The sequence below is a fragment of the Cyanistes caeruleus genome, chromosome 2 (genome assembly GCF_971803275.1).
Source record: "Cyanistes caeruleus chromosome 2, bCyaCae1.hap1.1, whole genome shotgun sequence".
Taxonomy (NCBI): Eukaryota; Metazoa; Chordata; class Aves; order Passeriformes; family Paridae; genus Cyanistes; species Cyanistes caeruleus.
In genome coordinates this window covers 22,239,382-22,257,874 of record NC_141702.1, presented here as the reverse complement: position 1 = coordinate 22,257,874, position 18,493 = coordinate 22,239,382, and the positions used below count along the sequence as shown (strand labels likewise).

General features: G+C 34.6%; 1 protein-coding gene across 4 annotated transcripts in view; it reads left to right on the top strand.

Moving 5' to 3' along the window:
* Nucleotides 1–18,493, top strand: part of CSMD1 (CUB and Sushi multiple domains 1) — a 1,072,055-nt gene that overhangs the window by 559,699 nt on the left and 493,863 nt on the right. For all 4 annotated transcript variants that reach the window (XM_086876027.1, XM_086876026.1, XM_086876028.1 and 1 more), the window contains exon 5: nt 7,137–7,344. In XM_086876027.1, coding sequence (XP_086732153.1) covers nt 7,137–7,344 — 208 coding nt within the window. The remainder of the gene's footprint in view (nt 1–7,136; nt 7,345–18,493) is intronic.

The following is an 18,493-nucleotide window of genomic DNA, read 5'->3' as shown; positions in this document are numbered from 1 at the left end:
TACATACACACACACACACACACATGTATTTATATATATAGAATCAAAAAAGGTATTCCTTAACAAAGGATGAAAGAAAAAAGAGTCTGTGGTTCACTTAGAGTAAAATAAACTGAATAGAGAGATGCTGAGATGACATTTTTGAAAAAAAAAATATAGCAAAGAGAAAATGATGGTTTTGTTGTTATCCATACCTTCTGAAGTAGTAAGCAATTCTGCTATAATTTCTTCTCAACTTCTGATGTTTAGACAGATACTGTTTTATAAGTTTGAGGAGAAAAGGATGTCCTGATCCCATATTTATGCATGTTTACAATTAAAATTTAAAAAGGAAAATAAAAAAAAAAAGATCCCATAATTTTGCTTACTCATGTTACATTACATGATAAAGTGAGAATATTTTCCCTATATCCACCCTATAGTCTCCAATTTGTAGAGTGACATAGTGCATTCCTGTCTGAGCAATTTTCCAGAATAATCTGATTTGGTGCAGTATTTACACTGAGATGAAATTTGGAAAAAGCCCTCATTGTAACTCATCAAATAACAACTCAGAGAAGTGTTTCAGGAAAAGCAGATAGGAAAGCAGATACTGTGTAATTTCTTACATGGTAGTGAAGGACTAGTAGACCACACCTGAGAGATTTAAGGACACAGATACAAGTAGTTTTATATATCTGTATGTGTGTGTTTGTGTGTTTATGCATATACATATATTTACACACACGTATATCTATGTTTAGATCCTATGGTTCCAGCATGTCTCAGTACCTATGGAGGGAACCTGGTGAAAAATGAAAAGATGACAGTTCAAAGCTTGATCTGTGAAATAGGAGGCCTAGAAGTTTGGAACAATTTAAAAAATGGGATGATCAGCACAATGAAAACATAACAGGTGTCCAGAATGATGCAGTAAAGTCAAAGAATGGAAAAAGAAAAACTTCAGCCTGACCATGAGCAAAGTTAAGATCAGAGAAAGATTTTTTTATTAAAAATGAAAAACAAACCAGACACAGTCATAAAAAGATGAAGGATTTGATAAATGCTCATAGAATTCTGGGAATAATTTGATTAAATTTCCTAGTTAGTAAAAAAAAAATAAGTGAAATTTTCAATGATCATTAATTTGGTTTCAAAGAATTCAGCCTTTTCTCTTTTTGCTTCAAAATTTGGACTTAATTTGTTGTAGGCTGCTCTTTTAAGGAATCATTATCAGCTTCAAAAACATTCTCAAGTGAAGGATAATCATATCACTAGAAAACAGTTTAGGATACTTAACTGAAAAATACAATAATATTTACAATATCCTGAAGATTGATATTTTATTTTTTTGTGAGAGAGAGTATGAGATTACTGGTGATTAATTTGTGGACATCTTCATTTAACTCTCTTCTCTTAAAACCATGTTTTTGCATAAAAAAATATGTTAAAGTTGGGTTTTGATTTTAAGTTTGCTTAAGTACAAACTATCATAAATGAACTTTTCTGCCAGGGTAGCAAATAATTAGTCCATCACTATTTCTGTATTATTTAAAATATGAAACTTTTTTGACTAATAGATAAGATATCCTGTCTAGAGTAGATGGAGATGAAATAGGACTTTATAATATAACATATCAATTATAACATAACAAACCAATATGATAGAATAAATAAAAGTTAATAAATAAAGAAAAATATTTACGAAATAAAAACAACCAGGGCAAGATTACCCATCTGAGTCCAGTATTGTCAGGGCCCGTAAAAGTGGAATGACCCACTGGGGTCTACTTGGATCAAGCTCACTGGAATCTCAAAGCTAAAATGTTCATGGTGCTGCAGCTGGAATGGTTATCCATAGGTACCCAAACAAATTGCAACAATTTGTGTGTTACTATTTTGTAAATACTGTTAGTTTAATGTGAGGAACATCATTATTTAATATATGCAAAATAGATTCTGTTTTGCTAAACCACAACAATTTCTGAAATTTTAACCAACCCCCCCACCCCAAAATTCTACTTAGAGAGCAATTCAAATTATTTTGAAGTGCCCTTTTACAACCATGTAGATAGAAATAAAATTAATCTTAGATGAATGTTCTAATGAGTATTTAATTTATGTGAAGTTGCTCAACAGCTAGAGAAGAAATTGAGAAAGGGAGGCAAACTGATTAGAGCACTTAGCTGAGATTCAATACATCTGGATTCAAGTGATGGCAGAATAAAACCCAAGCAAGTTCTAGAAAGTTCCTATTTTTATAACACAGAAAAGAAGCAGGAGTATTTGCTTTTACCTATTCAAAATAAGTCTGTAAAAACCTAAAATAGTAAAGAAGATAAGGAAGTAGAGCTGTATATTTTGATGGTTAAATAGCTGTCTGCCTGTTGGAATTAAATTAGATGAATGAGCTATCAGATGAATGCATAATGCTACACCATTGTAACACTTTGTGATGTGTTTGGTCGTTCTGAAGCTGCAGTTTAGCAGCTTGACAGTTGCCAATGACATGCTAAAATTTATTTTTAAACTTTTCATTGGTATACTACAGCTTGTTTTTATGTTGTTGTCAGTAAGACACTTTAAAATTATAATTTTGAAGTCCTGTTTTGAAAAAGCTGTTACCAAACTCCTCGTACCCCAGGCTGAACAAGCCAAGGGACCTCAGCCACACCTCCTGAGTGTTGCACTCAAGATCTCCTCTGCACACACTGATCATTTGATGTCCTTCATATATTGAGACATCCAGAACTGCACACTGTACCTGAGGTGGGGACATTCCAGAGCTATAAAGAAAGGGACAGTCCCCCTTGCCTGGCTGGCCATGCTGGGCCTGATGGCCCCAGGACAGGCTTGTCCCTCCTGGCTGCCAGGACACTGCTGGCTCACGTTCAACTTGCCATCAGCCCAGGGCCCCAGATCTCTCTACGTGGATGTGCTCTCCAGCCTCGATAAAGAAATAACTATTTCAGAGAAGCTTTTAATAAAGCTTGCTAAATAATTTAGGCCTATGGTTCATTTAGAACCCTCTAAAGCTGAAATTTTCTTTAATTGATAAGACTTATAAAATGTGACTCAAATTGACAATATGTAATTTGATGACGATTCATAAAATATCACTCGTTTTTAATTGCACCTATGCAATTGCTAGTGATAGATAAGGAAATGACTACTAATTACATAAGAAAAAACTTTATTACTGTGAATTTTGTACTTTAAATCACCACATAAAATGTTTTCATTACTTATGCTCCAAGAGTAGTGTAGTAATGTGATTTATCACATGAAGAACTTTAAATATAAACTTCAAGTGGAAAAGCCAATTCAAATATGTAAATTCAAATTCTAAATTAATTCTGAAATATTCTAAGTAAATTTTTGATGGTTAGGTTAGTATTAGGGGTTTTTGCTTTGTTTTGTTTTTATAATGCAATAAATATTTTTTTTTCCCCTAAACATTTTATTATGTAGTTCATTTTATTATTTATTCTAAAAAAAGGCCATATAGAATACAGAACATTGCACTCTGGAAAGCATTTATGTGGTGAGGAGAGGTAAGTCCTGTAAAAATGACTGAGTGTTCAAAAGATACCTAAACCAATTCAAAGGAAGTTTTCTAAGATACTTGTTTTGCTCTTACTTCATCCTTGGCTATCTGCTCATCAAGGCTTGCATCTCACTTGTAGCAAGATTCATTTATGCAAAACACAGCTTACTAAAATTGTCAGATTATTATTTTTGGTGGAATTACTCTTTCTAGCTTGAAGTAAAATGAAAGGTTTTTCACTGACTTCCATAGTGGTACTTTTAATTTTTTGCATGCATAAACTTGATGGATATGTTTATCTGTTTTATCTAAGCTACACATCTATACAGTATACATGTTTTTTGTCAAGTGGTGCCAGCCATATGTTTTTGTATGTGTACTTTATATGAGATGCATTTTCTCTAAATTCAGAGCACTTAATTCCTGACTACTGAGAGATCCAAATGTTTGTAGCTTTATACTTCAAGTAGTCATTTATGCTGATACAAACAGCACTTTGTGCAGTTGCTTACAATTTGAAAATAACCATAAGTGTTTGGAATTAATTACTTGCAGATTTTAAAATGCAGTTTGTAAATCGTGTAGAGTTTGAATTCATGAAGCCTCAGGCACTTTCTGCTATCAAATTACTGAGAGCATAGTGATGCACTAAGATTCCTGAGCACTAACTAGCTCAAACTATCTTTCTCAAAACTATGACATAAAGAAGGCCATGGCCAAAAATGATGATCAGTCCAAGAAGGCAAACTCTCTCTGGGACAGCTGTGTAAGACAGTTTCTGCCCTACCCTCTGAGCAGTGCAGCCACATCCTGCTTGCCTGCACTCACTTAAGCAATGCATTATGCTTTACTATTCAACAGTCTGCTTGCCTTAGCCTGTGTGCCACTTGTGATGAAGGAAATTCCCAAAGCATATCCACATATGTCAGAGAGAAAATATTCTCTGGTTCAGGCTGCTTTCTGTGGTCTTACCTAGCTGACTAATGTTCTCTTTCCGTTTCTGTGTTAGCTTGACTTCTTGCAAATCCCTTCAGAATGGTGTTGTGAATAGATTAAAGGGCTATGCATCCCTTTGGGCAGACAGCTGTAGTAGTCTGAGTTCCTTTAGCTCTCACTGGTAATGCACAGTGTATAAATTTAGATTTTTTGCATGTGCTTGCCAGTAATAATAAACTACATTTCAGCTGTAAAATTCTGAGCTTTAGAGCCCAAAGATTATTCAAGAGCTGTGTAGCAGGAACAGTGAGGAGTATAGTATTTACCACTAGTATGTTACTTGATGTCAGTATAAACACAGTGGGAGATGATATAATTGAGGATGCTGTCATAACAAAATTTAACAGCAGCAGCTAATACCAAAGAGATATGGCTGACTTAGGATTTTGCTCATCTTGCTGGTTACCCTGCATGGGAAAAGTCTGCTTGCTGGCTTTCAAGAATACAGGTTATGTGTTCAAAACTGAAAATTAAAAGTGTAGGAACAAGATGTATGAAGTTAACTTGTTTTTCTTTTCTGCATTGGATGATGATCTGTAATGAAGTGCTAGAAAGTTATTTAAAAAAAATGAAAAAGCAAAACTGCAGCAACAACAACCAAAAAAAAAACAACAAAACACACACAGACACACACATACAAAAACACTGGGAAAAAAGAGTCATTTTAGATATCATTAAGTAACAAATCTTAATTCTCCTTTCTGACTTATTACAGATTTACAGTACTTTTCAAATTATTTTAATCTTTGACTGTATTATGCACCAGAAAATTTTACTGGATTCTCAGCTTTATCCGTGGTTCTTTAATTTTCACTTCCTTTCCCTCTTTCATTCCTCAGAGGCACAATGGTCATTTCAATGCACAGTATAAAAAGCCAGAAATTGAGGAAGAAATCACAGAAATGGCCTTATTTCACCAACAAAAAGAAATCTTTTAAGAAAGTCAATCTATTCTAGCTCTATTCCTTCATTTTCAAAAAGAAAAAATACATAAATATCAGGATCTAGAAAGTAAGATATGAAATTTATTGAGAAGACATGATCTTCTCTGAAAAATTTCTGTGCCAAGAAATTAAATCAATAAGGCTTTGGTAGCCAAGGTTATGTCACATTTGTTTATGTCAAAATTTATTTTGCATGTAGAAACATAAATATAGGTACCTGTTTGAATCATTCATCAGCTTTCCTCTTTTTAGTCAAATTAATGCTCTATACATTACTTAAGCATTAAAGAAATTATTTGGTTTCTGCCTCACTTGCAAATTTTCCTTTTATTTCAGTCACTTATTGGCTATTTAGCCCCTTTTAATAGTCTCCTTTTTTTAATGTCCAGATCCAGTATTCTTCTTCCTTTGATTTATAAATCCTTTTTCCTTCAAATTCTCCTTTAAAACACATTTTCGTTGACAGGCTTTCAATTATGATTGAGAAGAGCAGCTCTACTCCTACCCCTTTCTGTTGTCTTAATTAGCTATTCAGTTATTATCCTAATTAGACTATAAGTTCCTTCTGTTATGAATCTTGCCAACCTGTGTGTTTGTGAATCTCCATATGCACTTACAGTATGCCAATAATACCTAATGATAGTAGGAGTAAGTAAAGATGACAAAACAGATAAAAATAAAATGCTTCTCTTCTGATCCTTCTATGCAGAAATATTTTTAATTACTATTGCTTTGGCTTTCATAGTCACTATATCAAAACCACCTGATGAATTTTTTATTTTTTATGTCAATGAATTGTATGGATGACATATTTTCTTGTGGGTTTTTAATTATATGTTTTAATATCAAATACTGCTTGTAATCAGAAAGTTTTTAAAGCTTTCAATGAAATCTTACTGACCAAGGAAAATACAAGACATCTGCTAAATCTTTTGGCAAAATATTAAATAACATCCAAGATATAGGAGAAAATTCCTATGCCTTTAATTTTAAAAAGTTGGTAATTATCATTAAAAATATATATTATTAACTGATGATGCATGAACCTTGGAAGGTCCATCTGTCAACAAAACCTTCTGAATTTGTCATCTGTAAACATTCTGATTCAGAACAAAGGAAAAAAAACCCAGAAAGGTTACTATGATGTTGTTAATGCTTCCTAGTTTAGGACAGCATTTAAACCTATAAGAATATTTTTTTCAGGGTTTTTTTAGGGGTTTTTTTTGTTGTTTTTTTTTTTTTTTTTTGTTATAAGAATAAGTGAAAGAAAATAATTGTTCAGTATTTTTAGATTTGTATCACAAAGAGTCTAAATGTTTTTATGTGATTTTGTGCCCAGTTCTTTTTTAGGCTTCTTCTGTGCATTTGCAGAGCCAGGTTCTCCAAATCAGCTTATAATAGGTGTCCCTGCTAACCTTCATTCTTTTTTGGCCTGGTCCTGAAGTGACACCAACAAGGAAAAAAAGTCAGAAAACCCAAACCAAAAGCCTCTGCTGCTTAAAGGCCAGACAATATTCCATTCCATTTGCTTGGATAATATTTTGTTTCTGTGTGTGCATATACTTAAGGGTCCTCAGTGGGTAGAGAAGAGCTGGATTTGCTAAGGCAGAAACAAGGATGGTGATTCACTTGTTTGAAGCTTCATTAGTAATTGATATTCTGTTCATCAGCTGAAGGAGCTTGTGGAGGGACACTACGTGGGACAAGTGGAACTATTTCAAGTCCACACTTCCCTTCTGAGTATGAGAATAATGCTGATTGCACCTGGACCATATTGGCTGAACCAGGAGACACCATTGCTTTGGTCTTTACTGACTTCCAGTTAGAGGAAGGATATGACTTCCTAGAGATCAGTGGAACAGAAGCACCATCAATATGGTAAGTCAGAGATCTTGCAAAGATCTCACTTCCTGTTTTTCTTTTTTTGGTGCCTATCTGAAAAGATATCAGAGGATATTTAAGATATTTTCTACCTGATAGTAATGACCATTTTTTTCTGTGTTTTTTGGTCCTTTTCACCTTTCAGAATGGGAAAAAATCTAGTTTGCTTCTGTTTCTTTCCACATCTTTGTCCTTCCTCCTATTTTCCTCCATCTACCAGAGTTATATTTGTATGGTATCTTATCAGTGAGCATTTAATTAATGTTACATATTTGAACTTGGTATAAGAACTTTTTCTGATGTTGTCTTGAATGACTTATTATGGTATTGTATTTCAGCAATGAAAGTAGTGAGCAAAAGTCAGCCTGAGTAAGAAAGGAAAATATAGACAGCTAATAGATGACATCTTATTCTAAATAGGCAGTGATTCAGTCTTACTACGTGTACACATGTATGCAAGCATTACTATCTGATGTTAGCTGATATTAAAACTGTTTGCTTAGTAATATTAGGGATTAGTAATTGTAATACTTAATCTACATTCTCTGCCCTAAGTAAGAGATGGTAGTTCTGCCTGTGGGAATGGATTAAGTTGTGGAACAGTTTGTGTTATGATTTCTTTGCAGCCTACATATGCAGGTTTTTCATCCTTTCCATCTCTGAGAATGCCCTGTGCTTGACATACGCACCATTGCTATAAAATTTAGCCTAGAAAAATGTAGACCTTCTCACAGATAACTGATAGTTATTATCTTCAGAATGCCTTTCTAGAGATAGGAAGCAATCCCAGTGTTATTTTAATGTCATAACAGGCTAGACAGTGCAATATATTAATTATTGTGAGGTTCTAGCTAGCATTTGATCTTTTGAAAACCTATCAATAAAATCTATCAATAAAAATGTGGGGTAACTATACTTGGCAACTATGTAAAAACCTTTGGTTTAAAGACACGTAGATCTATGTAACTGCTGCCAAGATGATTTTTTTGCCTTTTCTTTTATATACCTTATATAACTTTTATGTATCCTCAGTATTCTTAGTATGTGAATTTGTAATTCCTTAAGTCTGATAACTTAGCATAGCCCTAGTATTCTGTGAGGCCAGGAGACCAAACATCCTAAAGGCTTCACTGTAGGAGCCTGGAGGGCCCTAAGCTATTTTGGGAAACGAAGGTCCTCTCTAGAACATATCCTGTAGAGATTTGACCCATCCAAGGGGGAATTCCTCGCATGGGGGAATAGCACACCATTCATCCAGGCCTCCCATTGGGGCATCCTTATTAGAGATGCTAATTTGTATGGTCTATAAATTGTATACATGTGTGCATATTGTGTGTGTGCATTCCACCTTGGTGAAATGGCATGCCATAAGGATCCTTATTAAATACCAAGCTAAAAACTCTTTATCCCTTAACCATGTCTGACTCTCAGCTTTTTAAGACCAGGAAAAGGCATCATCACAAGATTACCCTCTAACATTTCCACATGAGCAAAAGTTGTGTCATGGCAGTCAGTGAAGCAGCTTGATATCAAATTAAGTGCTCATGTCTGTCTGAGGTACACAGTCTAAGTACCCCCTTGCCTCTCACTCATGCACAGACATGCACAACAATCATCAATGACAAAGTTCTCTTCTTAGGACTTCTAAGGCTCAGAAGCTGAAATCTTGACAAGGAAGAACTAAAGCAATTTTGCTACAGAACATAAAAATATGTCCATTTGATTTTGTGTTAGAGACTCTTCTAGACACTTTACAACATACTTGTGCTTTTGATTTCTGGTAATTGATGAAGAGTACGAGCAGAAGGCATTGGAAACTTTCTGCATTGATCTCATGCAATATTGATCAGCTTTACATTGGAACAGAGATATAATAAGAATTTTATTTCTTCTAGAATTCAATATCAACATTTTTTTTTGCTTTCTGTGGTATGCTAGAGATCATTATTTAGCACTGATCACTAAAACCTGGTTATTTGTGTGTTCACAATAAATTAGCAACAATAATATTGGATAATATTATAATTTGGGTTGGAAGCAACCTTAAAAGATCATGTAATATGACCCCTCTAATATGAGCAAGGACATCTTTAACTGGATCATAGGTTGCTCAGTCCTGACCTTGAATGTTTCTGGGGATGGGCACTCACCACCTCTCAGGGCAACCAGTGTTTCCAGTGTTTCTCCACCCTCACTGTCAAAAAATGTCTTCTTTATATGTAGTCTAAATCTACTCGTTAAAATCATTACTCCTTGTCCTATCAAATCAGGTTCTGATAAAATAATCTCTTCTTCTCTTTATTATAAACCTCTTTTAAATACTGAAAGGCTGAAATGAAATCTCCACAGAGCCTTCCCTTTCCAGGCTGAGCATCCACAATTCTCTCAGCCTTTTCTCATATGAGAGGTGTTCAAGCCTTATCATTTCTGTGGCCCTTGTCTGTACTCGGTTGAACAGGTCTTTCCTGTGCTGAGACACAGAGCTGGATGTAGAACTCTAGGTGGGGTCTCACCAGAGCAGAGCAGAGGAAAGCAGAGGGTCAAAATCCCCTTCATTTCCCTTCTGGCTATGGTGCTCTTGATGCAGTCCAGCACACATTTGGATTTTGGGGCCACACGATGCAAGCTCATGTCCAGTCACCCACCAGCACCCTCAAGTCCTTCTTGGCAGGGCTGCTCTCAATCTGTTCATCCCCCAGCTTGGATTGATATGAGGGGTTGTCCTGACCCAGGTGCAGCACTTTACACTTGGCTTTTTTGACCCTTGTGAGTTTTCCATGGGTCCACTTTTCAAGCTTGTCCTGGTACCTCTGTGTTACATTCTGCTGCACAGAAGGGAGGTTACAGCCCCCAGTGATTGACGTGGAAATCAACAAGATGGGTCCCCACTTTGTTAAACCCAGGAACCCATTTTTTGGGGTGCCACCAACACAGGAACCAACTCAGCTTAATCCAGAGTTGGAGAACCCCAGACCAAGGCAGGCTTTTGGGTTTTGGTCACTGCAAGGGAGAAGCCCCAGGGGCACAAATTAATATGGATACAATAGGAGGGGTTAATGCAGAATACAACGAATTGCAGTACAAGAAAGGCAGAACTTGGGCGGGCTGAAACCCCATGAGGGATTTTGGGGGTGCAGCAACTTTTCCCAGGCTTACAGGGCACATGCCCAGAGGCAGAGGGCTGGAATCCACTGTTCCCTAGACTTAAAGCTGCACCTCTCAGTTAAACACTACTTATCTAAAACCAAATCCTTGCCATTTTGAGTGGGGGTACTCCACACCTCTGGATGGCATCCTATTCCTCAGGTGTGTCAATATACCACACATTTTGGTGTCATCAGCAAACTTGCACTTTATCCCACTCTCTATGTCATGGGTGAAGGTACTATGAACAGTACTGGCATCAGTGATACCAGTGCAGGATTAGTATAGGATCACTGATTAAAGTCTGGAGAAGCTGTGGGGAGTTTTGTAAGAAATGTTTAAAGGATTATTGGAAAATTTGGAATGAAGCTACACATTTAGCTATATTTAAGCCAGAACAGTTACCATAGCGACATTAGAGCCATGCTAAATGTAGTGCATTCTGTAATATGCTAAAATCAGCTGTGTGTCTAAATGGGAAGTTGTTCCATACTTAAAACTAATGGTCTAGGGGTGTTATCATCTAAAAATGTGACTTTTTTTTAATTGCTGCCTTTTATTGTATCTGGCATCTTGTCAACAGCTTTAGACATTAATTCTGTATTAGGAGTCTCATATTCCATTAGCACGGTCTGGTAATTAGGATTGTTTTTTCCCTTAAAGGAATACTTGCTGTAGAATAAGTAAAAAAAGACACATACATGAGCACTGTAAAAGCTAGAGAGAAGAATTAAGAAAGTCATTTCAGACTGATTATTCTTTAGTGTTTTTAGTGTATGATGCAATATGTCTGGATTGCCCTCTCCAAATATATCAGCAAGGTTAGAAGCAGTTCCAGCATGATTGCAGTAAAAAAAGATGGACCTATTTCTTTAAGTAAAGCAATGGAAATGCAGGAACAAGTGGAATCTAAATGCTGAAGGAAAATAATCTAATGTAGCTATAAAATATGTATGTAAGAGATTTTATGCTACAGTAATTATATAGATTATACATCTTACTCCTACATAAAAGATTTTTTAATATTAATTATATGCTACATGTTTCTAAACTTGGTTTATAGGATGTTCAATTAAGTTCCTTTTTATATAGTTGATCATTGGTTTGTTTTCCAATGCATTGCTAAGGAAGAAGAAATTTATTTACATTTTCTTATTTTTAAAATCACTCATATGGTCCATCCTAATGGATGTTTATAAAACATCAATTTAGTTTATAAGAGTTAAGAGATATTTATTTTATGTGCATAATATGGTAAGAAGGTCTAAAGCTATTCAAGGTTAATTTGTTTGGGGATTTTTTGGTTTGTTTTGAGTGTGGGTTTTTTTTGTTTTTTTTTTAATTAGAGAGGAGTTATGTAGCTCTACATCTTGAATGAATATAGGCGATCACATTTTTAATTCTGCTTTGAATCAATAAAGTGTCAACAGGCTTTAGAAGAGGAACATCAGTGCAAAATTAATGTGAAGGACATAGAAAAGATTTTTTAATTTGTAAAATAAGTGGAAATATCAGTTCGAGTGTAGGTGAAAAAACACTTTTTGAATTTGAATAATTTCTTTACTTTACAATTACATAACAAGTTTTAGATGCAAGTTTATTTTGAGTTGGTAAGCTATTGCTTGCATTGCCATAAACAGTACTTGTGGGAGCATAACAGAAAGACTGACTCTGCTATGTGGAGACTATGTCCAAGTCCACCAAATGGTTGACCTTTTGGGTCTGAAGGGCTCCTGTGTTTTTAATCATTAGAACATTAAAAACAAAACAATAAAAAAATTCTGAGCATTGAATGTAACTTTTAATATACTTCCAAACATGTCCTTTAGACCTCTGATTAATTTATATGGTACTTAAAATTAAATCAAGGTTATATCTAAAGAGAGTATTAAGAAGTATCTTAAGTATCTTAGAAATCCAGACTTCAGCTGAACACAGCTAAAGTTTTGAAAACAGAATTTTCACACCTTTGAAATAGAATTCTATTACTTAGGGAAAGCATCCTATTAAAAATCTCTTAGTCTTTCCCAGGACTCCTCTCTGATATGGAAGTGTGGGATTTTTTGTTATTATTTGTAGGTTAGGTAAAGCTGGACAATTCACATGGGCACAGATAGGTCCAACTCAAGCTTTTTCATGTAAGTGTGGCTTGGCCATAATTTTTACAAGATCATCAAATTATCTTAAACTGTTATACTGTGTATGAAAGGTGATTGTGATACTAAGAACAATTCTGCAATTATTATTGAACTTAGAAATTAGAATTGAACAAATGTTGTTCAATTTTTTTTTTTCTCTTTGACCTTACAATATTGATTTTATCTTACTGTGCTCCAATTTAAACCCAAAATTAATATTCTTCACTTTTTTGTCAGTATTTTCCAATGCAGGAGAATGAACTACACTTCATACCTTTTAGTCTAAATTAATTTCCTAATACTATTTAAAATTACCTTAAGGTTATTCTGACTTCCTTATAAATCATTTCGATATCATAGTGAAAGGCCATAAAAATATGTGTGGATGTGAGAGTGATTTGGAAGCAGCACTAATGAATTGCTATAATCCTGGCATACAATTTGACATAAGAACCTGGAGTCATCTGAAACTCACTTCTTGTTCCTGTGTTAAAGAGTAACTCCTATAACAGCTGGATACTATTTTGTGTTTCTTAGCTAAATACACCGGTCCAAACACTCAGATACATTTAAAAATAGTAGGATTTCAACTTGCATGCTTTCTGTCCTGTTTATAGATCTGTTGTTATCTTAATTACCACCCTCCTTGTGAGAGGCCTATAGCAAAGTAATGCATGAGGTAATGGAGTGGTCTAGATCACTCTTTCGATAGACACCTATGGCTAGATCCAGACATCTGAGCTGAGTGCTTAGCTCAGAATTACATAATTATACAGCTAAAGAGCACCATCTATTGGTTTGCTGATGAAAGCTGTATCGCTTGTGGATCACCTTCAATAAAGTAGCTCTACACCAGGTAAAAGCCTTGGGACATAGCTGTGCCTAATAAGGCACTATTTTTTGTTTCTTTCTCCATCAAGTGAGAAAATATATGCTATGGCCATGCAACAGAGGGAAGGCAGAGCCCAGGTTTTTCATTTGAGGAATCTATTAAATTTTTATTAATTTATGTGTAATTGCTTACTTTTTTAGCCTCTTTAGGGTTATCATGACCTTTTTTGTCTCACCAGGGAAATTCTGCAAAGTTATATGCTAGTCTTGGACTTACTGATAAAGAGTTCTCTTGCTGTCTGATAGTTTTTGGAAGCTCTTGCCTTTCTCTAGCTTTTAACTGGATTTCCCCTATCAGCTGTTTAGGTTAGGAAAACAGTAAGCACAAGCTTCTCTACTTGATTACCTGTCTGTCTGACAAGAGACAAGCAGTTTTTTTGCAGGAAAACAAGTTGCATAGTTCCCCTCAAATTCTTGCTATTGACTTTCATGTTGCAAAGTTTTCTGTTACCATGTGAAAATTACATAATCTATGGCATGTAAAAATTAGCAATAATTTTATCTAGCAGTTGAATCCAACCTATTAAATATATATAGCAACAAAAAAATGTTTAAAACTGATTTACCCTAGAGCACTATTCCACTCTAAACCACCAAGATACATTGGAAGGACAGAGAAGTTTTAAGGTGAGTGGCTAATGTAGATGGTTTGGCTGTATGAAGAACTTTTTAAGACTGAAAAATATAGTGATCCCAACAGTACATTGCAGACTTTTCAATTCATAATATGTTTATTTACCTGGTTAGAATGAAATTTCTGTTAATTAAGTAACTTTTTGCCAAAAGATTTCATCCATACATAATTCGTTCAAACTCTTGTTGTGGCAGAAATCATCACAAGGGATTTACGTATTGAAAGCTGAATAAATGATTGATAAATCCCCAAAATAGGTAATATGGCAAACACTGTGTCCCTTTAAAAGGATCAGTAGAATACATCTTTTCCCCATCTTCTGAGCCCTCTCAGTCCTTTGGTACTGACTTTGTCTCTCCAGGTTTCTCCTAGCTGTTTTTTATTGGCAATACCTATGCTCCCGCTGCTCCCCTCGCTCCCACAAATGCGTCCTAATTCTGCATCCTCCCTCAGCACTTCTTGCTGTGTTAAATGATTTAAGCTTAAAATATGTTAAAATCAATCCCAAAAAAGAATGGACAAATCATTGCTTATCCTGGTTTCTGGTAGATAAAGGGTTGAAAAACATATACCCCCAGGCATTTTTTTTTTTAAAAAAAGTGAACTATGTGCTTTAGTCATAAGCAAAATGGTGTATCACAAGTTTGCAAACAAAGTGCTCAACTTGAGCCCCTGTGGAGTTGTGTGATCTTGAAGAGAATGTCTCAGAGCTGTTCCCAGCTGGTCCCAGAGCTGTTAAGCAAGTTTCAAGAAGGATTATCCCCACTCATGTATTAGGGAATTTATACAGAAAATTGTCAGAGTGTTTTGCATAGGACATCAGCTGTGTGTACTAAACATGTCATACCGGCAACTGGTGTACTCTAGTTCTAAACGTATTGCTCTCCAGAGTCTTTTAAAATTCCCTGAGTGGGAAATAGCAAGTTTTAATTCAGTGTCTATAGCCAGTTCTTCTTTTTTTTAAAAGCAGTTACTGAACCCAAACTCACACAGATAAATAGCTTCTTCACTCCTACTGTTTTTGATAATAAGGATTAATAAGCTGTTATCATCGGTGATATATCTTGTACTTGACTATATTTATTAAAACCATCATGTTCCAAAATGGATCTTCTTCAGGCATTCAAATGCCTACTTGAAAAAATGAATTATCCACAGTTGTAAGTAAATTGTTAGCAGGCTTGGAGACATATAGTGAACACTTCTCAGTATCTTTGGAGTCTATGGAAGTTAAAAAAAAAAAAAAATAAAATAGTGTGGTTAAGACAGTTCACCCTTTCTGAAATTTATGTGGGAGAGAAGATGAAACTTAACTATGGTTAATAAATCAAAGCTTAAGGGAAATTGGTATCTTAAGACAGGGTTACATTTATTTCCACCATCCTGGACATTGTTTTCCTTTTACTTTCAGCATCCTAGTGACTTTTTTTTATTGTTTTGATACAAGGAACATGACTGGTTGTTGTGGATTTTTTTATTATTTGCATATTAAATAATGTAGTATGTATTATATAAGGAGATGAGCTTTGCTATTTGCTGTGATGAACCTACAGATTCTAATTGTTGAAATGGCCATATTGAAGAGAAGAAAAAAGAGTGAAAGTAGTGGTTTCAAAATTAAGCTGAAATGTAGCATCCAAATTTGTGTGTGATCTCTGAGTTGCTGGAATTGCACTGGAAGAAAGGAAGTGCTGGAGAGAATGACAGTTTTCTTTCCCATTATATTGTATATATATGTATATGTACAAATATGTATATATATATGTATATTATCTTGATATTAATCTGATTTTAGAAAATAGATTGTATAGTGTCCTGCTGCAAAGACAAATCTCAATAAATGTGTTGTTTATATTATCTCTCATAGAAATCTTGCAAAAGTTTTTAGGCTTGTATTTGAAGAAAGCATATCTGAAATGCATCACTTATCTCTTGTCATTCTTTTTCATTCTAAAGAATATATATAAAAATACATATTAGTATCTGCATACATAAAAGTATGTTCAAGGTTTTGCCAGGATTTTGACCTTAAAATAGATAGGAGGGTAAATATACTTCATGCTAATAGTAGTGACTGAACTCTTATAATCTCTTGCCTGTGTTAGCTGTAAGGACACAGAGGCCACTTAGCTGTTAACACCAGCATGTGAGTCGTGTATGAAGTGAGAAGTACAGAGGCACTAAATTGACACTTAATTCACAGAACACTATTGCTTTCTTTGCACCTATTAATTTACAGCCTACTGTGCTGAAGAGGCATAAAGGCTTCATTCATAGCAAATCACAAACTGACAGGAACATAAGAGTGAGAGAACTCACTTAAGGAAGCACTGTGACCCACAGTATTATTTTCTACTGCATTTAAAATAATGCAAAAAAGCACTAGATTTTTTTTAATTTAAGTATGTGAGCATGGTTTAAATACATTAAAAGAGAGCTCAGATTGCTTAAAATACCACTGCTTTACTATCTTTCTAAATAGATTTTATAACCATGGGGATTCAGTGTGCTCCTAAAATAGCCTTCTACTAGGTCTGTTACATTATTCTAGAATATATATACCATTAGCTTAATTTACTGACAAAATTCTTAACATTGGATTCCAAAAAATATCCTTTAATGATGAAACAGTTCATGCCAGTGTAGTCAGATTAGAATCTTTTCTTAGAGATATTAATGAATTGATAAATTTCTTGGTTTTGCACAGTATTTATCAATGACAATGCAGTCAATCTGAAAAGTAAAACAAAATATTCAGATATTTTGACTTCTGGAATGTTACATTAAATTATTCCCTTCACTTCCCTTTTGCCATACAGCCCTGCCAAGGATTTTAGGTTTGTATGCAATAATCACAGTAGCTCTGAAAAAAACCACATCTACTCACTGATTTAAAAAAAAAAAACAAACCAACAAACCAAAACCAGCAAAACAAAACAAAACCCAAAACAAACAACCCCCCCCCCAAAAAAAAAAAAACCAAAAAAAAACCAAAACAACAAATCTACAAGCAAACAAAAATCCAAACCAACTGGAATTTGAACTGGAGCATTCCAATCTGTATTTCTTTTGAGGTTTGCATTACCACATGAGAAGGAAAAAGTTTAATGTAGAAAATCTTGCTGTTAATGTGTGTCTGCGTATAAATATGAAGTCTCAAACTTGTTGAAGTAATACAGTTCATCTGGTGAAATCACAATTAACAAAGATCAATATTGGGACTATTAGATCTGTCTGGAAAATAAAAAGACAGTTATTCCCTGGAACTTAGACCAAATTCTAGTTTTGATACATGCTTAGTTTTGCGATAATACTAGAAAATAAATCAATCATGGTGTAAATTTACCCTGGCACGAGCAGTGGCCTCTTTTGGATGGTAATTTACCAACAGCTCTTTTAAAGCACTGTATTTTTCTACCTTATATTTCAAATATATTAGAATTTTAATATTAATTACTGCCATTTTCTAGAAGATAAAGGGAGTTTTAATAGGCCCTGGGTTTTTTGACATATGCTTTCAAACAGCCAAGTATATGAAAAATTGTTTGGTAGTAATTAGCATAGTTGAATTTGTTCTTACTTTCCAGCATATAAAATTATCTCAGCAATTATTTTAAGATATTAAACATTTTAGGAGAATAATAGAATTTTATGATGTAAAAATCAAATATGCATATAGGTCTGTTTCATTTTTTCCTGGATATACTGAAAGTCGCTAAAACATGGTACATGACAACTATAACATTTATTAGTAGTTTGGATTGTTTTCTTTCCAGCAATATATATCAATGTAGATCTCCTCCTCCAAAAAACTCTTCCTGAATTTCCACTGCAAGTTTTTTAGGCCAACTACCCACTAGTCTGTTGCATGTTTTCTCTGCTGAGGCCAGTGCTGTGATCTACAGCAGCTCAGAGTAAACCTGCCAATGAACTGTTCTTACAGTTAATAAATACCTTGGCCCCTGGTACCTCTGTTTAGTTAGCACACAGAATACATCGATTATTTCTTTGACTCTAAAAGAATGTTAAATTGAATTTAAATAACATGTTTATTGATGACTACTCTTTTTTTAAATGCCTGCACAGTAGGCTAGTGATTGGACTTAATGGGTTTTCTGCAGAGGTCTGCACTTAGAAAATACTGTGCTGTTACGTATCTCTGATGTTTTAAAGACATAGTTGCTGCACAGAAAGTTTAGATATGATGTGTAGTGGTCACTGAGATATTGTTTCTGTTTATCCAGTCTCTCAGATGGGCACAGAAGAAGACAATCAGTGGGGAAGGCAATTTGATGTGAATAAAAAGAAAACACAAGGATTTTGCTAGTTAATCCAAGTT